General features: G+C 29.6%; 1 protein-coding gene across 2 annotated transcripts in view; it reads right to left on the bottom strand.

Moving 5' to 3' along the window:
- The window catches only part of LOC142333289 (ATP-binding cassette sub-family C member 4-like), a 164,649-nt gene that overhangs the window by 51,243 nt on the left and 86,200 nt on the right, over positions 1-27,206 (bottom strand). For both annotated transcript variants that reach the window (XM_075380309.1, XM_075380311.1), the window contains exons 8-15: positions 23,174-23,312; positions 20,081-20,191; positions 16,281-16,520; positions 12,510-12,674; positions 12,231-12,352; positions 11,669-11,766; positions 8,419-8,504; positions 5,113-5,274 (exon numbers count right to left, since the gene is read on the bottom strand). In XM_075380309.1, the coding sequence (XP_075236424.1) occupies positions 5,113-5,274; positions 8,419-8,504; positions 11,669-11,766; positions 12,231-12,352; positions 12,510-12,674; positions 16,281-16,520; positions 20,081-20,191; positions 23,174-23,312 (1,123 nt within the window). The remainder of the gene's footprint in view (positions 1-5,112; positions 5,275-8,418; positions 8,505-11,668; positions 11,767-12,230; positions 12,353-12,509; positions 12,675-16,280; positions 16,521-20,080; positions 20,192-23,173; positions 23,313-27,206) is intronic.

Genomic DNA, 27,206 nt, shown 5'->3' with positions numbered 1-27,206 from the left:
AGAGCCAGTAGGACTAATTTTTATGATATGACAGTTCATAGAAGATTGTTGGCAGTGGGAAAGATAGCTCAGAAACCTAAAAAGAAGTAGCTACTGACAGAGGTTACAAAGACAAAAAGACTTCAATGGGCAAAGGAACATAAAGAATGGACTATTGGGATGTGGAAAAAAGTTATTTTTTCAGATGAGACTCATTTCTTCCAAGGGAAGAGAGTAGCCTACATTTGTAAGTCAGCAGATGAGAAGACTACTATGCCAGCACACCTGCACCAAGCTCCCAAACACCCAGCCTAAAAGATATTTTAGAGATGTTTAACACATGAAGGGCCAGGAGCACTTATGCTTGTGGATGGGATGCTGAAATCACACCAATACATTAACATATGCCAAAGAAAAATAGTCCCACTTATGCAGAAGAACCCAGAACTCATTTTCCAACAGGACTTTGGACCATGTCATACATCAAAGAAAGCAAAACAGTTCTTCTAAAACCAAAAAAATTGAGTGATCTCATGACCAGGGAACTCTTGAATTCCATTGAAAATTTATAGGTCGTACTAAAAAGAAGACTTAGGAAAATGAATTGTAGCACAAAAACTGACGTTATTAGTTCAGTGATATAAGTTTTTTTTTTCAAGATGAAGAAATCAAAAATCATTGTTCTACCTTAGTGGAATCAATGCCAAAGAGGATTAATGAGATAATTAAAAAAACAGAGGACACATAAACTATTAAATTTGAGTAAGTTGGACTATTAAACATTTTTTCTTTTAAAAATAAAATTTTCTGTTAAAAACACTGTGTTTGTATTAATTTGTTTGACACTGTATTACAAAAACATATTAGCAAAACAAACATTTGAGTGCAAAAAAAATCTAAAAATATAGTAAAATAACCATTAAAAACAAAAATGGGTAAACACTAATACCATTTGTGGATAGCACAAATAAGAAACTGATGATGTGAGATATTTTTAAAATAATTAAAAAATGGATAAAACCCTGTTCTCAAAAAAAAAACTATAACCCTAATTTTTTTTAATTTATTAATGACATTACATTATTTTGAGGTTGTACTATCTCAAAATCAGGCGGAAAAAATGAACTTTTTTTTTATAAATTCCTACAAGTCTTCCCAAATTCTTACAGGTTTTCATTAAAACTCAAGAATATCACACAAAATAAGATTTCATACAATATAAATTTCATTTTTTCTGTAGTGGTTTTTAAAATATAAATTATTTGAAAACGAGCTTTTCTTTTGTGCACACAATGCACATGTGCAAGTATGCATGTTTTACTAAGTACCATAACTGTAGCCAGTTATGATATGAAACGCAAGTCAATTGTAAAGATTGTGTAACTATTTTAAAGAATAACAAGAAACCCAACCTTGCTTACCAGCAGAAAAATGAGGGTTGAGCTTACTTCCTGCTGCCTTCTTCATTGAGCCTAATATGCAGTTGCATTTTGATAGGCCAAATCCAAGTCCACGAAATATAGAGGATATTCAAACGTGAACTTCCTTCAGTTCACCACAGGGCTGTACAGTAGCCATTATTATCTCAGTTAAAGCATATCTGACTAGTGCCTTTTATATCTCTAGTAATACAAAATTCTGGGACAGATAATGTAAAAGAACATACATATTAATGTACCCTTTTCTGTGTGAAGTAGTGAAATACATTCACTGCATCAATTCAACAGGGGAATTAGAAATTATTAATATACAGTACATGTGACATTTTATACAGATAAAAATAAAGTGAATTTTATCTTTTAAATGACAATAGCATCAGAAATAATGAATACAGTTCTGACATTTGCTGAGAGTTTTTCAAAAAGCTCTATACATAAGTTTAACGTTTTTAAATAATTTTGAGACAGATAATACCTGAACACAGATGGTTTGAATGAAGTTGATACAAGGAACTGACAAATGAATACAGCTACGTTTATAAGATTTAACATTCAGTTGGATCTTTTTTTCATTTCATCTTCTTAAGGCATATATTGCAATCTGTTCAACTTGTGAACAGTAAGCCACCCTCCCATGGCCCAATGAGATGAGGATAATATATATGATATATAAATAAGATGTAACCTTGTACATACTGCAATCCTAAAGCCAACTATTCCTGAGGCATGTGGTTACTTGAACCCAGATGGATTTTAAATAAGTCATTACTAAAAATAATGTAGAAATAACGGCTTTATTTAAGTATAGAATATATATGTGTATTTTAAATGTTTTTTTCCAGAAAATTCAAACAGCTCAAATTCAAATGTTTTCTTTAGTTAGTCAAATGATAAGTCTTCACATCAACCTGTTCTTTTTAATAAAAATTTATTATGGCATATCTAAAATGGATGTTGAATTGCCAAATCAAGAGAATAAATGTAGCTACAAATGAAGTATTATTATTATTAGTATATAAACTGTTATTCATAGCCCAAAAATAAATGTATTTTTTGTTCTACATTAGTTTTTATATTTCCATAAAATTTAAACAGATGAATTGAGATAGTTCATTTTACATTATTTTTTTTAATAAATAAATAACCCACTACCACAAAATAAAAAAAAAGGCTGGCAACTATTGCATGACTTTCCTGGCTACACCAGCCAAAAATTTTATAAATATAATAGAAAAAACTGCTTCTCATCTTGTGTCGGGATTATAATACAGATGCCATTGCTGTTTTAATTTTAATAACCCTTTAAGTAATGAAGAAAAAAAAATTAATAATAAAAATGAGTTAAGAGCCAAAAAACCAAACTATGTATTTCTTTAGAGGTGGGGAAAAATTTTTACTTCCTTATACAATGTATAGAAAGTATTGTGATCATGCAAAATTTTGGTTTTTAGATTTCAATGGAAATATCCATTTTGACCATCCTTGAATCCATTTAGACTAGTTTTGGCATGACATCTGTACATATGCATGTATCTCACATAACTCAAAAACAATTAACTACAGGATGTTGAAATTTTGGATTTAGGACTGTTGTAACATATAGTTGTGTACCTCCCCTTTTAATTGCAATAGATTGGACCAAAAGTGTTCAAAAAAGCCCAAAATCAAAAACATTTCGATTTTGGACTTTTTCTTAACTGCTAATAAGCCCTCATTGAGAGGTTTTCAATAATATATCATAAGTGGTGGTACTTATTTTCAATGGTTCCAGAGTTATAGACAAATAACATTTTAATTAATGAATTATTTGGATCTTACAAGGGGAAGGCACATCAGTTGGAATTCGACTTTATCTCCTTTTTTTAAATTTAAATATATTTATTTATTAATAATAATAATTAACCTCTAACTAAATTTGCTAACTAAATAAATAATAATTCAATAACAATAAAAAAAAATGAAAAAGTATCAGAAGTTATTAATGAAATAAAATTTGATGTAATTTTCATTTTAAACAAAAAAAAGTTGTGTATGTAATTTAATAGGCATACAAGGAAGTCATGTGGTATCATTATCAGATTTTTCTAAAGATATTCATATGTAGGTAAAGCTTAACAAATCTATTTAAGTCTCTAATCTAATACCCTCTATAATAAAGGCTAAAATAAGAAAAAGAAAATTCTCAAAAACCTTTCTGAATTTTAGGTCCAGGACTACAATATAAAAAAAAACTGTAGACATTTCTTGATAGCTCTATAAATGAAGTATAAACTTTTAAAAGATTTCTGAAAATATTTAAAGTGGAAACAGAGTGAAAAAATAAAAACATTTTGGGGGTTTGATTTTTGAAAAATTTTTCTTTGGATTATTTATATATGCATTGTAAATAAAAAATTTTCTTTAATAAAGTTTTCTGTAAAATGCCTCTGAAGAGAATCAAAATTAGTTTTTTGTGATATCCCCCATCCCCTTAATGAATTAAAAATTTGATGCGAACAACACATCACTTCCTTCTCTGCCTAATACATTACATATACACTTTTTTTTTTTTTAAATGAAAAGTACATAATATTTTATTTTATTAATAACTTTTGATATCTTTTCATATATATTTTTTTATTACTGTTATTACTGATTTATTATTAATTGTAATTTTTTTTTAAACCACAGGTTAATAATTATTAATAAATCAAAATATTTAATTTAAAAAAAAAAATTAAAAAAAGGAGATGAAGTCTGATTTGGACCGATGTGCCATCCCAAATATTTATTAATTCAAATTTTATTTGGCTATAACTCTGGAACCAATGAAAATAAGTACCACTTATGATATATCATTGAAGAAAAGCTCTCAATAAGGACTTATTATAGAAGTTAAGAAAAGCCCAAAATCAATTTTTTTTTATTTTGGGCTTTTTTGAAAACTTTTGTTTCAATCGATTGCAGTCAAAAGGGGAGGTGCACAACTAGATGTTATAACAGTCCTAAATTCAAAATTTCAACATCTTATGACGAATTGTTTTTGAGTTATGTAAGATACATACACGTACATACATACGTTCAGACGTCATGCCGAAACTAGTCCAAATGGATTCAGGGATAGTCAAAATTGATATTTCCATTGAAATCTGAAAACCAAAATTTTTTTTGATCACAGTACTTGCTTTAATTTGTACACGGAAGTAAAAACAATTAATATGATCAATGCCCCATATATAGAAATAGTTGGGCCTAATTTGAAGAAAATCAGTTTAATCAATCCTGAGATATAAGGCCGAAAGTATATACCATGTATGCACATAGTACATATATTTATTTGGTAGACAAACTAATAATTGGTAGACAAATTTAATCCTAAAATGTAAAGATTTGCAAAAAACCAAAAACCCTGTTATGACATGATTACAATACTTTCCTCTTTAATACAGCTACTCTATAACTGTATTTGTTGGCAAAGTAAAAAACTATAAAATAACTATAAAATAAACTTTCATCAAAAAAATCCACCTGTTATTTGCTATTACTATCTAGAACTACACCACTTCTTCAAAGACACACACATAAAATAAAAACATAAGTCTAACTCCCTTTTTCACAAAGGTAAAAGATAAAACGCATACAAATCAACATTATTAATATGAACATTATCTGTCAATAAATACAAAAATAAAATAAAAAAATTAAATTTGAATACCCCAATTGATGTTTTTGAAATCATTCTAGTCAGCTTTGGAAGTTCTTCATGTTCAGATTCTGAAACACTATCCTTTCTTTCGTCTCCACTAGAAACTAACGATGCATAATCTAAACCGCTGTTTTTCAATTCGCTAAAACTTCCTTGCGTTTCAATCTTTCCCTGTAAAGGCATAGATGTAAATTATTATTCAGTGCATTAATAATTACTATGCTAATACCTTTTTTATTAAGCTATTTTAAAATTTTTAACAAGCCAATAACAGTTACTATACTGAGCTGGAGTATTTTCTTGGTTATGAAATGATAACAGTTAATACTACACAGGCTCATACTAAAAAATTGCACTTTAAATTATTACAATGTATATTTTATAACTGCAAACTAGTTTCAAAGGTTTTTATTTTTCTAAGAAAACTAAGTTGAACCTTGCCTTTAAGTATAGTAACTTTACTTACAAGTTTGTTAACTGGAAAGGTCCTTCATAAGTGTATGTGCAGGAAGGTATACATAGAGACTAAGATACAGATATGACAAAAATCTATACTTAGAATAGTTTCTTCAACCACCCAGTAAAGAATGCATTTTTATTCATTTATGGAAGAAGAAAAACAATCTGCTATTATAACACTGAATCTACCTCACATATGAATGTTCGTGTTACTTAATTCAAAATTAGAAACTGGCAGCCCAAATTTAAGAAAACATATATAAAATAATTCATTTGAAACACTGATATGTCAATCTGAACAAAAACCTTTTTCAGAATCAAAATTAGGTATTTGCATTTATCAACTGTTATGAAATAAAAAGAGAGCTTGATAAGGTGATTTTAAAAATATACCCTATAAATTCTTTAAAAATATCATGCTTGCAAAACTAATCAACTTTTAATCAATGAATTAATAAAAAAATATCTAAAACATAATTAAATTTCAACATTTTTAATACACGAATAAAACTGAATAATCATTTTAATAATTTAATACTACATTGTTTGGTGGGGTAACTCTTCCTATGAAGCTGCCTAGGTTCATATCCAATGGTTCCTATTCATTGCATGCAAAAAATCAATCTGGGGTAGAGGTGTTTTGAGGGAAATTTTGACAAATATTTCCAAATGGTAAACGATAGTTAAAATGTAATAAAAAGTTAATTAATAATTATATACTACTTAAAGTACTGTACTAGTAGAGGTGTACGGCAAGGGTTCTGTATTTCACCAGCACTTTTTTTAATGTTTATTAAAAAGTGAAATTGATAAAAAGCCCTTGGAAAAGTCAAAGGGTGTTGTACTAGGAGAAGCAAGAATGAAATCAATCAAGTATGTTGACGATCAAGATGTATTAGCTGAGTTAGAGGAAAAGCTACAAGTAATGGTGGAAAGAATTGCAAGCATTGGTGAAGAATTTGGAATGAAAATTAATGTAAATGAAACTAAAGTTATGAGAATCAGCAAGGTAGAAGGTAAAGTTAAATTAATATTGAATGGAGAAGTAATAGAACAGGAGAAGTTGATTAGGTAGTCAGGCAGTTTAATAAAATGGGAGGAAAGCTGTACAGAAAATAAGAAGCAGAATTGTGATGGGAAAAGGAACATTTGAGACGGTGAAAGGATTATTAACTGCAAAGAAAATACCAGTCACATTGAGAAAGAGATTTGCCAAATGCTTTGTTTGAAGTGTGGTATTGTACGGATGTGGGACCTGAGCAATAAAAAAGAAAGAAAAATATTTGGAAATTTTCGAGATGTGGCTATGAAGGAGCGCAGAGAAAATAACACGGAGTGACAAAGTAAGAAATGAGAAAGTACTAAGAAAAATAGGAGAGGAAAGAAAGATTTTGAAAACATTAAGGAAGAGGAAGGCATCAAGAGTAGGACATATTTTGAAGAGAGACTATATACAGCTTAGGATACTTGAAGGAAAATGAGGAAAGAGTAGAAGTAAAATAGGAATGACGAATAGGAGATAAAAAAGGAAAGATGTTATTAGCAAATGAAAGGAGAAGCTATCACTAAACATTTTTTTCTTTCATGCATTCAATGCCAAATACTTTATCATGTGTACCCTGGACGGCTGAATGTAAAATTAATAGTTATTAAAAAATAAATCATATTACCTAGTTTAAATTGGTTTAGAAAAAATATAAAAATTGTAAAAGAATTTTCCATAATTTTTTTTGTACCAAAACAGTTGGATTACTGACCATAGAAGAATAAATCTATCTCTGTGGCCATTGATACAAAGGTTGGATCCTGAAAAATGTGAGTGGTTATTCCTTCCCCACATATAAAATTCTGTATATTTTCAAACTAATAAATATATAATCAATTTTTTATAAATTTGTTTATGCTTGGAAAAGAAAAATGTGAGGTTATTTATCCTTACATTCAAACAAAGAAAAAATACCCTTGAAAAATAACCCTTGTACTCAGACAAAGGGGTTTGATAATCCTTAGTATCTTTAATATATCAAAGAAAAGGATAAGTTAATGACCACATATTATGAAATGTATTTCAATGGATTTAGAGTTATTCTAGTCTCTTGAATAAAAACTAAAAAAATATTTTGAATAGTCAAAAAGAGGTACTCTGAAATTTTTGGTAGAAAGTACAAGTAAAGGGAATAAAATTAACGTGAAAAAATGAAACAGATGTAAGAAAAAATTATTTTCATTGAAAAAAACAATGTTGTTTTATAGTAAAGCACCACACACTACATATATATATATATAGTGTGCATAAAGGCTAAACAAAATAAATGCATAAAATAAAAGCTGTTACATTTTTGATTTTGTTGAACTGATGGAACTTTTACGATTACATATTTATGTGTATTATATATATAATTATTACATATATTGTTCCAACTTTCTTGAATTTTACTTAAATAAATAAATTATGTAAATTTACAGAAAAATTAAAATAAGAAAAATTTTGTTTTGAAAAAAAATAGTAACTAAAAATTATAAGCAAAAATAAAATAAATGGGTAGTAATACTCAATGCTGCTCCACCATATTGAAGGCTAGAGCTGAGTAATGTATACAGTAAGTTTCAGGGAAAAAAGTAAGAATTCCATTGGTGGGGATAGTTTATAGACAAATGTGCAGGTAGTGGATGCAAAATTTGTGGTACTGGCCATCGAGGAAGCAAGGCCGAAGCAAATGTCACATCACTGGCACGGAATGGATTAATTTATGTTGTTCATTAACTGACTTTATTAATATTTGGTAATCCATAGAAAATTAACTACAATGATGTCAGCATATTACTTATCTGTAGCTAAAAATTACAGTTACTTACATTATGAAGTAGTATGACGTGATCAACATTGTTAATATATTGTAACTGATGGGTAACAAGTATTACTGTTTTATCACCTAAAAATCCTGCAATAAAAAAAATATACGATATAAAAATATATTTCTTATAAAACACATTAACATAAATGGAGAAATAAAAATGCTGTGAAATGGTTATATAAAAAAAATATATATTTTTTAATACTTAAATTTTTAACTAGTTGTTAAGTTGTAGAGTGAGTATGGGCTGCATTTGGTTGAAATGATAGTTGAGATGATGAAATGAACTAAAACATATTCTTCTTGAATCGTTAACTTTTAATTTGTCACATTAGACATTTTTTGAATATCGAAAATATAAGTCACATTAGACTACAAAATAAAACTATTCTGCACTAGAATGAAATGTTACATTAAACAAATCATGACTGCTCCAAGTGGGATATGACTCTCGAATGGTTATATTAGACTAACTCACCGGCCAGCACTAGTAGATGCTAGAGTGCAGCACCAACCGACTCAACATGAAATGGAACACTGGTATTAATTTTTAACCAGAAACTATCTGTTTACAGTTTATCCTTGAGGTAAAATTTTGTAATAATATCTTTACTGTCAAAAACACAGTTAACTTGACCTTGTCATTTGATTAAATTCTACTGCTTTTATTGGCCTTTGTAAAATTTTTCGTTCTCATTGCAAAGACTAAAATTTAGCGTTGACTGTAATCATAAAGCCATGTTTGATCACCTGTTATGACATCATGTTATTTAAAAATGTTTTGTAATTTCTGGCACAATGTAATATCAAAAGATCACAATGTGATCTTTTGAAGCAAAGCTTCTTAATGCAGGCTTTAGGATAGCAAGACTACTGAGAAAAAAACAAGCATCACAAAAAAGTGTCACGTGCTAGCTGATTCCCCCATTATGCCTACCATGTACTATACATAGATACTAATATTAGTGTTTGGTAAGTGCTCTCTCTCTCTCTCTCTCTCTCTCTCACTTTTACACATGGCTTATGTGTATACAACATTCTCCCTCTCTTTCTGTTATTTATACACGACTTATGCATATACATGCGTTCTCTATCTCTCTCTCACCTGCAGTCTATGCTACAATGTGCTGATCAAATAGTATAGAAAACACATGCTCCAACTAATAACAACCTCTCAATTAAGTTTAACTTACAAAAAATGTATTATCTGTAGGAGTCAATGTTTTTATCAATAAGTGGCAGTGACAGTGGTTATTAATTTATTATTAACTATGACATCATCAAGTGGTGACAGGAATAAATTACCATGTGGTGGTCATCTACTTATACCCATGTGGTTAATAAAAATCAAATAACTACTATAGTAGATGTGCATGAAGTGAGGTTAAATTGCCCATTGTAATACTCAGACAGCATGTCACACTCGCTGGAGCCTCTCCAGCAGTCCAGATGTATGTGTGGACACAGAATTGTATGGCAAGGATAAATGAAGCACTTTTTTTTTGGTCTTGTAGCATAGACAGAGTTTCAAATATTGCTATGATTCAATGAATACCCAATTTTCAATTTGAGTATCATAGCTGAGTAATTAAATGATGCATTTATCTGTTAGTTCTTGAACAGTTAAATCCTCAAGAATCTGACTTTTGTGACATGAGTCACCAATGTTAGCAGCCTTCCCATGCATTGATTATGAATATTATCAACTAATTCACATCTATTTTAAAACAGTTTAAATCATCATAACATGATTAATCATAATCGCTACGTAAAATTTTGTGTTAATAGATTCATGCAAAATTTTACACAAATCAATCATTGTAAAGATATACCGCATTTTAAGTCACCACTCAATGTAGACTACCATTTTAAACTAACACAAAATAACTTATTTAATGGACACAATGTATGAATGACACAACATACAAGGAAGCTCTTAAGCAGGATATGGTATGTTAAATATGGACTGGTACCTTACATTTTAGGTATCAACCGACATTGAAAAAATTTCCAGTAACCAGGCAATTCAAAAAGTTTGGTTATTTTTTAAACACACCAAAATTATTTAATATCAAACTACTATTAAAGTTCTAGCAAATACTACTTTGTTTAAAAAAGATCTAAACCTCTAGAAATATTACAAATCCCAAATGTAAAAAATACTACAATTTCAGAATATTTTATACTTTTCTATTATAGCACTCTGATTCGATAAAAATATGAATCGGTTTTATCATTGTATGTAAATATGTTGTATGCCATAACTTAACAATTTTCAGTGATTTGACAGGAGATAAAACTCAAAATTAAAAAGAGCTTAACTATTCCCAGGAATAGCAAGTATATCATACCAGGTTTAATAGAGATTGAGGAATAAAGTTTTTACCACTTTGTCTTTATAAATGAATGAAATCTGCTGTTGTAGTATACAGGGATGCCAAACCCTCCAACATTTAAGCGATAGGTATTCAGTATCTCCAAGTGAGTTATTAATTTAGCTCATTAAAGGGAGCAGTAATGTAATGAATATCAATCATTACATGAAAGTGAAGTTCCTCTTGAAGAAAGCAATTCTGACCAGTTCAGCTTGTACCTCAAAAGCTTTACTCATGTTGTAGTAAAAAAGACTACAAAAGAGTAAAGCAACAAATTAATGTATTTCTTACTGTAAGTAATGACACACATAAGCAAATGGGGAACAACAGTAAGGTGCACAAGACATCATGGATGGAAGGATGTTACTGAGATAAAATTGAAGGCATTTTTAGGTATGAGATCAAATATACATCTATATCCTAAAACTGATTTCAAATTTCATTTTTTTTTTAATCTTGGCTCCTTTAATAATTCCCCTTCATCAAATTTGTGTTTATCCATATATAATCAATAGTTACTGGAACTTTTCTGGTAAGAAAAATGTAGAAATAAACAGAAAAAAGATGTATAAAAAGTAAAAAGCTTAATGATATATAACATTATAGTGAAATAATAAAAATAGTAATTTGAAAATGAAAAACTGCTTTATGACATTACAAGACTCCTTTACAAAAACAGAGCTGTATAGCTGCCTCTTAGTTACAGTGTACTGACCGTAAAAAAAATTAAAAACTCAGTAAAAGAAATTTATTTTGATAAAACTTAATTATGAAAAACTGAAGACAGATACTAAAGTAATTAAAAATGAATTATTATTATTATATACTTAAACATAAAATACAGTACTTATTAATCTATGAAGTACAATTTATTACCTTTAATACAGTCGGTGAAAAGATGTTTACCAACATGAGTATCAACAGCTGATAATGGATCATCAAGTAAATAAACATCTGCTTCTCTGTAGACAGCTCTTAAAAAGAAGGAAAAAATCTTTTAAATAATTACATATGTAATATAAATTACGAAAATATGTTTTTAAAATCATTCATTCTCTAAAATAGAAGTTTTCTTTCCTTAGTTACCTAGGAGACAGAATAACATTCAATTATAACTACCAATAGAAATAAAAAAAGATGTGACCAGCACCCAGAGTAAGGATCCATCTAACCTTGTTATCAATAGGAGAAATAGTACCAAAAACAATCACACACTTGTCAGAATTAAAACTTCCAACAAAAATATTTATCCATTCAAAATATTCAAAACATCTCATCCAGTAATAATATCTGTTTAATCTTGTAAGAAGAGTGCAAAGCTGAACATTGTTAAATTAAAAACATTACTTTAATTAGCAAAATGACCATGTATAGTAAACTGAACCCATCAAGGGATGACAGAAAATATGAACAATTTATAAATAAAAGTTAAACATACCTTGCAAGATTAACCCTAGCTTTCTGACCACCGGATAATGAAGCACCTCTTTCCCCAACTAAAGTCATATCTCCATGAGGTAATAATTCAAAATCCCGCTCAAGTGCACAAACTTTAGTTACCTAGAAAAAAAATGATAATGACTATTTCAAGAATTTAAAATTATTTTTTAGAAAAATAATTTAGAACAATATTAAGAAAATAAATATAAAAAAAGTAATGAATTTATAAACACTAATTGTAAAAAAAAAAGATATAACATTTTAAAAATCAACTAACCTGTTTATAACGTTTGCGATCATAAGGTTGACCAAATAGTATGTTTTGTCTGACTGAACCAGCAAATACCCATGCTTCCTGAGATGCATATGAAACAGTACCTCGAATTTCAATATTACCCTTTACTATTGCAATTTCACCCAAAAGTAATTGAAGAAATGAACTCTAAAATAAAAGAATAAATATATCACTTACAAAGAATTAAAATACATTTCAATTCAATTTATTCAGGTATTCAAATGTAACACGATACACCTCAATTAATACCAGAATATGTCCATCCAGCTTAAGCCATGAGGCCAGACCTAAAGCAGTGGTCCAAGGCTGGTCCATTCCATGTTTCTCTCATGAGAGTAACAATGGCTCATATAACATTTGAGAAGGAGGTAGGTGACTGCTCCATGTTACGATTGACTGTGTCCAAAACTTACTGTAAACCAAAACATGTCTGCCCCTGACAAAAATCTATTGCTTTTGGTAAGCACTACTGAATAAGCTTCTTTATAACTTCTATAAAGCAGGAGAAAAGCAAACAGTCTACCAAGAAGACAGCTAACATTGCACATTGCATACATCACTTTTGGAATTAACAGAGCATCTTATATTACTCATTAAAATACTAGAACAAAAGTTTATCTAAATTGGTAAAAAAAAAAAAAACATTAGCTATTTTCTTAATATTTTTTATAATGTTTCTTAAGTAAGTACCATTTGATATATGTTCGCCGCAGTATGGCTGTTACAATTTCGCACATGTGCACCAAGTAACTACATCTATTGGCTTGCTACAAACGGCATTACACGATTATGGTCTTTTTTTTACAGTTTCTTGTTCATGTTTAAAAGCCTGACTATAAAAAGTGCTGCCAATTGTGAAATACATGCTGTAATTTGTTTCTTAAATACAAGAGATACACATGATATTCATCAACAGGGATAATGTTATGTCTGATGGAATGGTGAGAGAGTAGGTTAGGGCATTTAAAGAGGACCATACAAATGTACATACCTGGAACGGGGTAGGTGGCCATCTGTCATTACTGACCTGGCGTAAAGTGTTAATAGAAAAGTCAATGAGAATAGATTGTTTAGTTTTTTATCACTAATGAATTTCCTTTAATTTCATGAAGTGTTCTCTATGAAAATGTGTAGATATGATTAGATTCTCAGAATTTGTGCTCACTGACAGTTGCAAAAAAACAAACAATTAGTCATTTAAATTTTCTCACAAAATAAAGCAATACAAAGGAGTTCCATTTTTAAGTCAAACTGTTACTGGTGACGAGACATGGGTGTCTCCCATTACACCAGAATAAAAACACATCTACAGAGAAAGTAAAGTTCAAGCACACAATGTCACCCCCAGAAAATCATGTGCATTGTGTTTTGGGACAGACGTGTTGGTTGTTGCATGTTGATTTTTTGCCTCAGGGTGAAACAGTAAATGCAAAGACATAATGTGAGAACTTCACTAAACTGTGCTGCAGAATCCAAAGTAGAAGGCGTGGCATGCTCAGTACATGAATTGTGCTGCTTCATGCCAAAGCTTAGCCACAAGTGGCTGAGAGCACCTTAGATTTCATCATATCATCTGGATGGGAATAAATATATCACCCTCCATGAAGTTCTGACCTGGTGCCCAGTGACTAATACTTGTTCCTGAATTTAAAGCAGCACTTTGGCGGTGATGACGCCAAAACAGCAGTTCATCAATAATTATCTTCTCAGGCAGCAGATATCTAAATAGCCAGAAAGCAGAAGCTAATCATATGATATAAGTGCCTTAATTTAGATGGAAATTATGTAGAATTGTAGAATTAAGATACAGGCTCTCAGGTAAATATAAACTTTTTCAAAAAATATTTTTTTGTTATTTTTTATATCAAAATGGTACTTAAAAAAATGCTTCTTATATTCACAATGATACATCATCAAAAAAATTCTGTTCATAAAACACTACTCGCACTTTACAGTTCTACCAATTCTTATCAACCTACCTGTTAAAAATGTGTTTTCCCTCTCTCATTCCCCCCTCTCTCTTTGAAATATATATGTATTTTATGAGTAACTTCTTGCCATGTATCACGGAAGTAGAATATTTAATGATTTTGTTTGATTTTTTTTCTTTTTTACAAGTACCTTTTCACTATACTTCACATTATAAACATGATTGTAATTAACATTTTTTCAAATAGAATTAAAATGGAATTTTTTTTCGGTGACAAATTAAAACAATATAATTTATCAAAAATATTTCTGTTAAAATCTGATGGTGAATTGAGAATTATAAAATTTATTAATTTTAACTTTTGTAATGATACACCAGACCAAAGATAGTATAATAAAACATTTAAAAAAATTATTGCCCAGTTTTGTGCAAGAGGACCAACTTTTCATTATTTTATTTTGTATAATCTTTCTGCAGACTTTTTGCAGAAACATAAATTACACGATAATAATAAAAGAGGTATAATTTTTTTAAAATATTAAATAGATTTTCATCTTATAAAAAAATTAATTTTAACTGTAATTTGATGAAATAATTAAAAATAATGAGTAAACCCCACACATAAGAATCAAGTTTAAACTAATTCACTACTGTGACTCACTTCATAAGTTTATACGAAAAATACACCAAAGATAGGTCTGTTGTCGATCTTAAATTGAGCGTAACTGAAGAATGACTTAACCAATCTTCATCAAATTTTCACATGTACAACTTCAAAAACGACTACAGCATACCCAAATTTCAATAAAATTGATCAGTAGTTTTGGAGATTTTCAAGCTCCAAAATTTTATATATGAATAGTTTCTTATAATTTGCATACTTCAAAAAATATTTATTTTGTATCCCCACAACCCACCATGTGACTAAAGAAAATCTCAAACTGAGGTTATGTTGTTTTGTGTCGATTAAATCAAGTATAATCATAAATAACTCAACTAATCAATAAAGATTAAATTTTTGGCTCACACAAATTTTATACATAGGCCTATGTATAAAGAATTTATATTTTACGTGAATGATATTTTCATCCCCTCCCCCCCATCAAATCACACTGTGCGACAGAAAGTAATACTGTATTTTTCTTTGAAAAGTCAGTAAAAGTTAACTTCAAAAAATGCTTCACACTGACGTTACTAGCTGTAAATTTTTTTTAAAATTAGGTAGACATTTATTAAGATTATGGTTCAAATAAGTACATACCTGCATAATTAAAAAAAATAAAAATAATTTCCAGGACTATCATTAATCGATATCAGCATGAAAACACCAGTACCAGTAACTGAGAATAATCGCAAAGATGACTGAAAACCCAAATTTTAAATAAGTTTGTCTTTTTAAAAAAATGTTATTCAATTTGGTTTGTGCAAGATGGTTTGCAATTTGGTTTGGTGCATCATTACGGAAGTTTATTTAAAATCAATATCATTACCAACTATCACAAACGAGAACATGGCAAATATTATTTTAAATTATATTAAATGTGCTGTTTTTTTTTTATTCAACCATAACTTTCAAACCTTAACTGCTCATTTATTATGTGATTTTTTATATTTTTTTTTATTAATCAATCGTTCCTTAAATGGAATATACATCCCACATTTGAAAACTGATGTTTATTATTTTTATTCATGTTAATTATATTTTAATAATTAATGAAATTAAACTTAAATAATAATAAGTAATTATTATAATAAATTTATCAACTTAATAGCATGATGTTATACTTCATTTAAAAAATAGAAAACATAGCATGTAATTTTACCTTTCCTGAACCAACTGATCCAATAACACCAACTACAGTACCATGTTTAAATGTACAACTAATTGAATTCAAAGTTGGTGGATCAGAACTGTCTGAATGCCAAGAAGCAGAGACATCTTCGATGAAAACTTTATTCATCCTATCTTTATTACCAGCTTTATCATCAACTTTATTGTTTTTATCATTTTCATTATAATTTAATTTTACTTGTGATTTATACTCATCTCGCAATAGAAAACTCTGTAAATGAAAAAAAAAAATATATATATATATGTAATACAAAAGTTAAAAAACTCTTGCGCAGTTCTGTGCAAAACCAACTTTTCATTTCTGATGCTCTCATTATTTTGCCTTCAAAAAAGCACTGTCAGAATACAACTAAATACATTACATTAATAAGTAGACCCTGCACATAAGCATCAAGTTTAAACTCACTCACCATGTGTGTAACTCACTGCAAAAGCACATATGAAAAATACTCTACCACTCATTCAATTAAACCTCAAACTGCGGTTATGCTGACTGTTGTCGACCTTAAATTGAGTGTAACTCAAGAATGACTCAAACATCTTCATAAAATTTTCACATGCACAATTTCAGATACACTACTACAGCATATCTAAGCTAGATCAATTTTTTAGCGACAAACTTTTATATGTGCATGGTATCTTCATACCTCAAAATGTACAGAAAATTCATTTTTAACCCCAAAAACCCACCTTGCGACATAAGTAATACCATACTTACCTTTGAAAAGTCAATAAAGATCAAAAATTGAAAAATATTATATATACATACATACTATGATAAACAAAAATTATAAATTGCTTTATATAACCGATTTCTGTGTTAAGTGATAGCATTTCATTCGGAGGTCCCAAGTTTGAATCCTGGTCAGGCATGACATTTTTCATATGGTACAAAAATTTCAGTTTCCATTTTCATATTTTTTTGTTTAACCTCCAGGTCTGCAGTCAAGCAATTCTTTCCACAGAGGATGAAATGAGTGTTTTGTAGCAAGTGTGAAAAATGCCATGCCTGACCGGGATTCGAACCCACGACCTCTGGGTGAAAGGCATAAATGCCACCAATCGCACCACAGAGGCCAGCAGCTTTCATATTTTTCATCATTTTCATATTCCTAAATACAAACTTCTGTGGTGAATTAATTCATCAAGCAAAAAAAGGAATGATTTGATTAGAAAAACAATTTTTTTTGACTGGTACATACATTCAAATATGATAAAATTTACTGTAATAACTTGACATAATAATTTAACAGCAACTGTGAAATTCAAATCACTCTACAGTGTAACCATTGTAAATTTTGTTGTTATGAACGATATATATATTATGTCATAAAGAAAAAAGTTTCAATATTTTAAAAAGTAGTTAATATTCATTTGGCTTAGTTGATATTAAAAACAGAAAATAGGCAATAGTATTATATTATTTTAATAGTTAAATAAACGTAATTAGTTTGATAAGAAATTGTATTACATAACTTTGTTTTTTGATGTCTGACATGGTCTGGATAGCCGGACGGTGATGTCATCGTGGACTGGTGTGAGCATATACATTCTCAGAAAAAAGTGTGTACGTTCATAAATACGAACGGGCATCTGGCGGAAGAAGCCAGACTGACATTCTTTGTTTTCGGGGCTAGTATGAATTTAGCAGTCATGGAGTGGAGACATGTTTTGAATTGGCTCGCACGGAAGTGGTGATGTGTTCTTTGTTCGATGAGACGGGACAGTGAGACTGGGTAAATAGGTTTATTCGATGCGAGGTCATCATTATTTTTATATGTGCAGGAAAGTATCCTATGTATATGAAGGGAAAAATTAATGATATGATTCAAAATATATGATTCCATATAATTCTTATATAAATAATATGTTTAACTAATGTTAAAAAAATTATCTTCTTGTATTGTTAATGCTAATTACGTTATTTTATATTTTTTAAATATGACAGACGAGTAGTGTGGAAATGTGTTTTCTATGATTCCATATAATTCTGATATAAATAATATGTTTAACTAATGTTAAAAAAATTATTTTCTTGTATTGTTAATGTTAATTACTTTATTTTATATTTTTTTTAAATATGACAGATGAGTAGTGTGGAAATGTGTTTTCTATGACTCCATATATATGATTCAAAATAATTTTGATATGCTTAATGTGTTCAATTTATGTTAAAAGATTATTTTTCGTATTGTTAATGTTAATTATTTTTTTAATTTTAATAATATACATGTGATCAGACTACATAGCCTTAGTACGTTTTTTTGTTGTTCCCCCCTTAATTTGAATTGTTTTGTGATTGAGCTTTTATTTTATATTGATTCTACAATGAGCTTTTCAAATTAAATTTTCTTTTTTTTCTAATTTGGAAGCAAGCTCGCAACAGGAATCTCAATTAGTAAGAAATTTTATATAAAACAATGGTGTACTTGTATGAAAATATTTTATATTAACTAATGATGAACGGTTATGGAAAGAGCAATATTAACAAAAGAATTTTTAATATAAAAATTTTACATAATACAAAATTTATAAAAAATACATTAAGTATAATAAAATGGAAATCTTAAAAGAGTATTAAAATGTTGAAACACCATGTTGTCGAGTATATTGGTGGCAGTCATGGAGTGATGGGTGCACAACCAGTAGCAGCATGATGCCAAAATGCTACATAATGGTAAAGTAACAGCATAAAGATAGTGGTTTACTTACAACATGCACTAAAGAGAAACAACACTGTCATTTGTTTTATGAATGGTGAAGTGGTAAAACTGATCCATAAAATTCATAGATGAATGAAAGTTTACTACAGAGATTCAAACAAGTGAATGAATGAAATGGAAAGAGTTCTTAGATAGTATTAGCTCTGGAACAGGGGCTCTATGACCAAGTCAAATACAATTCTTGTTTGCCTATATATATACTTCAATTTTTGCTACTTGTCTATTGCTTAGCTTATAATCTCCTTCCATAATGCTCCTTCAAATTTTGAATATGTCTATTCACAAAATGTGCCTTTTTAACAAAGAAAAGAATTTTCCCAACTTGATACAGATTTATTGCTTATGAAATTTTATATTTTATAAGCAACATAAATTTCAAAATGTATCTACAGCTTTATATAAAAAATTGAAGAAGACGTAATCTAATTCTCCAATCATGTAGTTCTTGATTGGTTTCAATTCCTTCCATGGTAACTACTGATTTTAGAAAAATCTTTTGTATATTGCTTACCTCCTCGTATACCACCAGGTTCACCTCTTCACTAAACTAAAAAATTTCCTGTCATTGCCTCTTTGATTGGTTCTAAGATATTTAATCACCTGAAGATGGCTTTGTGTTTGTGAGGAATGTGAAAGACATTCAAGACAGATCTTGTAGGGTAACAACTGATCAATGGACTGCATGGAGTTGAGCATTGCCATGTTGTAATTAAACACCTACACTCAGTAGTCAATGGTACTTATATTTGACTGCAGATTTCAAGTGATTCTTAAGGAGATTTGTATATGTTGCTCTGTATATGCAACGCTCCAAAATTATCTCTCATTTATAACAGATGAGATACCACATAACTTTTCTTACTTAATTTTCTGCATCTTTTTTTTAGTTATACTTTTTTTATATTTAGAAAATTTACCACACACCCTCATAAAATGGATGAAGAAACATAATACCACAGATATATCTATAAACTTAAGATCTTCCTAAGAGTAGAATACTTTATTATATGATACTGAAACATTTCTCAATAAAGAATATATAACTTACCTGTAATCTACGAATTGACACTCTACATTCAGATATTTCTGCAAAACCCCTAACAAACATTCCGGAAAATGTCTGAGTCAAACTTCCAAAGTACGCTGCAATGACAAAGACCTATAAACATTATGTATTAATAATATAAAAAAACAATGTAATACTCCAAATAGAAAAAAACTAAACCACATTTGCTATTTGTATTTACATATATCAGGTTTTAATAGAAAAATAATATTTACTGCATTTTCTCAAATACACTGCAGATTATGAAAAGCATGGTAAATTAGTAATACTGGGTAAAATGTCACCCAGATAATGTGAAGATGTACGGTTAATGGAAAAATTACGGGTTAAAAGTATGTAGTTGTCATATTCTTTAAAATATCACCAAAGCTTTGCTTAGAGCGGGGGTGATATATTTATGTATTTAGAGGACATTTAATTAACAAATTTAGAATAAAATTATGTGTGACATGAACATAAAATTGTGTAAATTCAGGAGGCAAGATTATTTTTAAAATATTTCATATCAGTATCAATAACTCATTCAAGGCCAGTCTGAGTGGCTATATAACAAATGTTTTTGCACCATAAGTAACACCAGACAAAACCATCTGTGAATTTATTTTGCATTGGGTTTTCATAACACAGAAAAGAGTAATAAAAAAATCACCTTAAAAATGCTATAATTTCCAAATGTAACCAATTGGAATAAAAAATGATATACCATGGAATGACTAAGGCTGATGAAAAAATAGCAGCAGTAACTGTGATAGTTTCAGAATCTTCTCAATCCAAATATTTCAATAATTGAGCAAAGAATGTTACTGATATGTCTTCATAATACAAGGGTAAATCAAATATAAATGGGATTTTATTTCTAAAAAAGTTTATTTATTGAAAAATAAAAGGCAAATATAATTTATTTTTCTATATAGCTTCCTGCTTTAGAAATATATTTTTCCCAGAGAGAAGGAAGGTTTTTTATTGCAGCATCATAGAATGCAACTGGTTGGGACAGGAGCCAACTGCACATGAATCCCTCCACGCTCTCGTAATCTTCAAATTGTTGCCCTCCTAGAGCTTTTTTAAGCGGCCCAAACAAATGAAAATTGCAGGGCGATAAGTCCGGGCTGTAGGGAAGATGATCAAGTTGAGTCCAGTGCATTTCTTCTAGTTTTGAGACTGTAAGAGCTGTAGTATGGGGCCTGGTGTTGTCGTGAAGGATGGCCTCTTGAATTGGTTGGTCTTGTCTTTTGCGACGATGTGTAGCCCTCACCTCATTCAACAGCTCGTAGTATTGCTTGTGCAGTAAGCAACATTGATTGTGCATCTCATGCAAAATATCAATGAGCAAATTGCCTTGCTGGTCAAAAAAACAGTTGAAAGAACCTTGCCAGCTGACAGTCGAGTCTTGGCTTTCACTGGGGCTGCCTCCCCTTTCCTCCACCATTTCATACTGGCTTTTTTTGAAGTGTAGTGGTGAACCCATGTTCCGTCGCAGGTGGCGATCCAACCCAAAAATGCATCACCTTTTTTTGCAAACCTTACTGTAAGCCTCTGACAGACCTCCAAATGTCTCAACTTCTGATCTGCAATCAAAAGATGAGGGACCCATCTGGCACACACTTTACGGAAGTGTAGGTTGTTTGCGATGATCGCTTGAGCTCTCAACTTATTCTGACCTGTTCTGCAATTTCAGATACTCTCACCTGTCCACTGTCTTCAAGAATGTTTTGAACCATGCGAATGTTTTCATCTGTAATACTGGTCAGAAGACAGCGATTGTGTTCTTGATTTTCCACTCGTTCTCGTCCTTCCTTGAACTCTTTATGTCAGGCAAACACACAAGTCCTTGACCATGTTTGATCCCTGAACTGTGCAGTCAATCTCCGGAAAACTTCTGCCACTTGAACTCATTCACAAACAAGAAATTTTATAATTATGCGTTGCGCAGTGGAAGGGTGCACCTGTTTCTCCAACATCATTAGTGTTACTGACGAATTGGTTGGGAGTGTGGAATGGCTGGTTCTCCCCACTCCTAATGACCCCCACCAAAGCATACTAGAAGTGCAGGCCCAGTCCTACCAACTGTAGACACTCAGGAACAAAAATCCCATTCATACATGATTTACTCTCTCATATATTCAAATAACTTTATAATATTGTATTAATTAAAGACTACCGAGCATTGGTGATAATTACTTAAAAATTTATATATTTACAAAATAATTACTTAAAAAAGATTTATCTTTTACTTAAATAAATACATATTGTACTTTAATTACACATTATCAATGTATTAATGAATTATTTATATATATATATATATATATATTTGCAGTGACACACATCATCAATTCAATAGCTGTTTGGTATATTGCATAATTATTTGATGTCTTATATAAAATATATATACAAAAGACACAGGAAATAATGCAAACATTTCATTAATATTATACACAACAAACATATAAGCATAAATAGTACATTTTCATTTGTTGAACCATATTAAAAACTTCATTAAGGCATTCATGTTACATCACTTGGTAGCATTGAAATATAGGGTACAATTCAGGTCTCCTACATTTTGAGGTTTTTTATTGAGCCAATGACCACACCAATTAGCTTGTTTATAAGAGTCTGCTCTACAGTATGTAATTATTAGCTGACCAGTTGGTGTAATGATTAGTAACAGCAGCAAGTTAGTAACTCTAGCATTTAGAGCAGCTGGTCCTGAATTTGATTACTGGCAAGAGTAGGGGATTTTTTCAATTACCATTCATCAATCTCATCTTCCACAATAGATGCGAGTAAACGTATTTGTAGCTCAATTACTGGTTACAATGATCAAATGAATTTATTAATTTTATAATCATTGAAGCAAGCTAAAGTAATATATAAATAATGAATTTACACAGTTTTAATTTATTACTACTATTTAGAATACACTGTCTAAAATAACATTAAACTATGTAGTACATGATGTGTTTGTGCCTGGTTACTGTGGACGCCTCTTATACAGTCTATAATTAGATTATTAATCCAATTCTATATTCGCGATTTTATTTTTAAATAATTAGATAATGTATTAAATACCTTGTCTGCAGAAAGATGATCTCCAGATAATACTATGGCTAATAAAGCTGAAAACAATGCAACTCTTGTTGTTGATAAATTAAATGTCATGTAAAGCCCTCTAAGAAATGATGTCTTTTTCACAATATCTAATTCAGCCCTAAAATAAATAATAAACAATTTAATACTTCACTTAATTTCAATAAAATTATTTATCTATTTATACACTAAAAGTATTAAAAATTAGAAACCTTTTAAAAAAAAACCATATTAAAAAAATACTCTGAAATGTCAGTTTTAATTATAGTGAAAGCAGCAAACCTATTTTAATAAACTGAATCTCTTAAAACAATTAAAGAAGAAATAAGGTTAAGTTATCATTTTCATGAATTAGAAGGCTGTAAGCAGGCTTATAAGCTGTAAGCAGATTGGGGGCTGTTATTTGGGAACAATTAGCAGAATCAACTATAAATGTTCATATAACAACTAGGTTAAATAAAATGTTTTTATATCAGTAAAATTTGCAGGAAGTTCTGTTTCCACTATGCATACAGTATACTAATCTCAGGGAAAAAAGATTTCTCAAAGAACCAACAAAAAATTTCTCTAATAATGGATGAGTCATAGAAATGTGCAAATATTAATTAAAATTTGTCCTCTAATGTTTGGATACGTTCAATAAAAATAGATACTTCTTTCTTAGCATTATGATGTAGAATTGGACAAATACACAGTTTCTGATTTAATTATTCTACAAAAATGCCATCAATTTTGTAGTTATTCAATAGTTTTGACATTACTTCAAGAGCCATCAGAATGATGGTAAAGTGCTATCAGCCCATGTCATCAGAACTTAGGTGCCAAATTTTGAATAAGCTGATTCAGCACTGAACAAGAAGCCATCTTGCAAACAAAGGAATAAATGTGCACAAAAAAACCAGATGCCATAGAAACTATAATGCTATAAAGTCTTCTCATTATCATAAACATTTCAGTTGGTTTGTTGAACACCGGCATTTGAAGGATTCTTCATAAAGATTTACATATGTAATCCTTTAATATCCAAGTAGTTCAGGTATTAAATGATGCAGATTGAGAAAATCATAGGACTTCTTCCTTCCAACTTTTATACTTTTTTTTATATTTTAACTAAGACGTAATAAACAATTTGCTAATGACTGAAGAATCACATTTCTACTTATGTGAGTAATCAGAACTTTTGACAACAAATCCTAATAAAATGCATTAAGAACTACAGAACAGTACTAAAATCATACAGTTTGCAACATCATCTTTTAGAATAATCAATCATCAATGTTTCTTTGAGGATAATGACAGGAATGCTTTTAACATTATGATGTTAGAGCATTATGTTAAAATGATAGAAGAATTTTATCTTCTCAAACAACAGAGAAACTTGAAATCAATCCAAACACAAATAATTTAAACAGTATGGGTAACACTAGGTCACATACTAGGCACTCAAACAATGTGGTCAAATGATTGTTTCCAGACTATGTTATCTCCAGAAAGGTTGATATTCCTTTTAGGTTGCCGGATTTTACAGAAAGAAATTTTTCCTTCAGGAATTTAAGAGGTCTTTCTTATTAAAAAAAAAACACTGTGCCCAGAGTCAGTGTGACTTTGTAAACTTTTGAATCATACTAATTCATTAATTAAATTTTGTGTTTTCAGTAGTTTTATGACAGATCCATGTGTCATAACCAGTAAAAATATTATTAAAAAAATTCATTACCTCTCATTTCATAAGCTAAGAAATGTTAACTCCTACTTGTCTTTTCTTGTCTTCTTGAGGAAAAAAATTATCTTGAAAATTTTTTTTGAAATTATCAAAAAATTTATCTTGCAAAAATAGTTTTTTATCAGAAAAGCTCACCAACAATTTAACATTTAGACAGAGTTTTGTGGATGACCCTCTCCTGTGACCAAAAAATTGAAGCAGAAACTTGCCAGTGAAATCTATAAGGATACACAATTTATTATTTGTGGAATATATTCCTTGTGTCACGAAACGGTGCAGCAGATACAAATATGAATTCAGCAAATATTATATACCTCAGTAGTTTAGGCTCAATCATTCTGTTACTCCCACATGCAAGTACAATTATTGTTTTACGTGTATAATAATGTACTGTAAGCTATCATTTACCTGGTACCATAGCATGCCGATGATAAGTCATTAAACATTTTTTTGAATCTTTGTTATTGATGATTAATAACAATAACATCATTTATAATGCTTTACACTATTATTCAGTTCAGAAAAAGTATTTCAGTCTATGTTATCTTGTTAGTCAATATGGAACGATACAGTTATATGGTTCATTTTCATAACAGTTTTAATCAGTGTTTAATCATAAATTATTAATTTAGCCTGTGTTTTTTGCCAATTGGGTTTTAGCAATGAGTGGTTCTATCGCAAAACATACACCAGGAAAAACTCTTAAGCAGCTATGAAAAAAAACAATTAGCAACGCATATAAAAAAAAGATAACCCTGAAACTGCAGTCAGAGACGTTGATCAGAAAGCAAGTAGTGCAACAGGTGTTAGTGGAAGAACAATCTTTAATATAATAAAGAAACACAAAATTGATGGTAAACATGTTAGCTCTAAAAAGACTTGAAAGCATGTGAAAACAATTTAAATTTTTGACATTTTACTAAAACAAAAATTAAAAAAATTCTTTGTTTTATTTCAATAATGAGCTTTTTATCTTAAACAAAATATTAAATACCATGAATACCAATTCTGAACTGCTAAAGTTTTCTAGAAGTGAATTACATTGTGTTTTAATTAAATTCAATGAAATTTCATTTCATGTCCAGAAAAAATAATGCATTATTGATTGAACACGACGATATTATTTCATGGCGTAGGAAATAAATTTAAGACAGATTATGCGATTTTGTGAACGTAAGACAACTTATTATCTAGATGAAACCTGGATTATTGCGGGAGATGTATGGGAAAAGGTATGGGTGGATAAGGAAATAAAAAGAACAAAAGATACTGTTATGAAAGGTTTGTCAACTGGGATGAAAACCCCTGGCTGGAAAAGGTAAATGATTAATAGTAACACATGTTGGAAGTGAAAATGTGTTTTTGAACGGTGGTTTATGGGTATTCCAGATCTTCCCAAAAGTATCACAGTGAAATGAATGTTAACAATTTTACGCACTGGTTTAAAAAAAAATTGCCAAAATTGTTGCTGAAAAATCATGTTAGCTCTAAAAAGACTTGAAACCATGTGAAAACAATTTAAATTTTTGACATTTTACTAAAACCGCTATTAGAAAAAAATTCATTGTTTTATTTCAAAATTCCAAATATTTTGACCTGGGTATCAGAAATTGTTGAATGATTAAAATTGTGTATACCAAAGACGTGCTAAAAGTAAAACTTTTAAAAATACTAAAAAGCAGTTAAGTAAAATAAAAAAAGTAGATGAAATCACAAAATCAAAAAATTGTCGCATATGTCTTCCTCCATACTATAACAATTTTAACCTGATAGAATTGATATGAGCACAAGTTAAAGGCTACATTGGGAGGTAATAGCATAAATATTTAAGTTAAGTGATGTAAAAAATCTATTGATAGGTGTTAATAGAGTAGATGCAAATGCTTGGAAAAATTGTATTCAACACATAATTAAAGAAAAAAAGCATGAGAAATGGACAGTTTGGGTGAAAATAATAGTAAAGATATTGTGATAAATTTAGGAAATAATGAAAGTAGTTCAACAGGCAGCTGTTTATTGTGTATTGAAGAAATACACTGAGGTAACAAATATTTTTTTCTGTCTTACTTAATAAAATTTTAATATAACAGTAACATACTTTCTAAAAATGTTTATTTTTATCATTTTATCACAAGTTTCTGATTTCTGTATTAGAAGTTATTTTTACTTCATTTTTATGTTAAAAGTAAAAAGAAATGTTTTTTTCTAAAATGGATTGCATAAATTAAATTAGCATCATCATACTGTTACATTTTGGTTTGCTGCAAGCTTTTGCAAAACAAATTATAATTT

Source organism: Lycorma delicatula, chromosome 12 (genome assembly GCF_047948215.1).
Source record: "Lycorma delicatula isolate Av1 chromosome 12, ASM4794821v1, whole genome shotgun sequence".
NCBI classification, from domain to species: Eukaryota; Metazoa; Arthropoda; class Insecta; order Hemiptera; family Fulgoridae; genus Lycorma; species Lycorma delicatula.
Note: the sequence above shows the minus strand (reverse complement) of the source record. Positions and strands in the feature narration are given on the sequence as shown.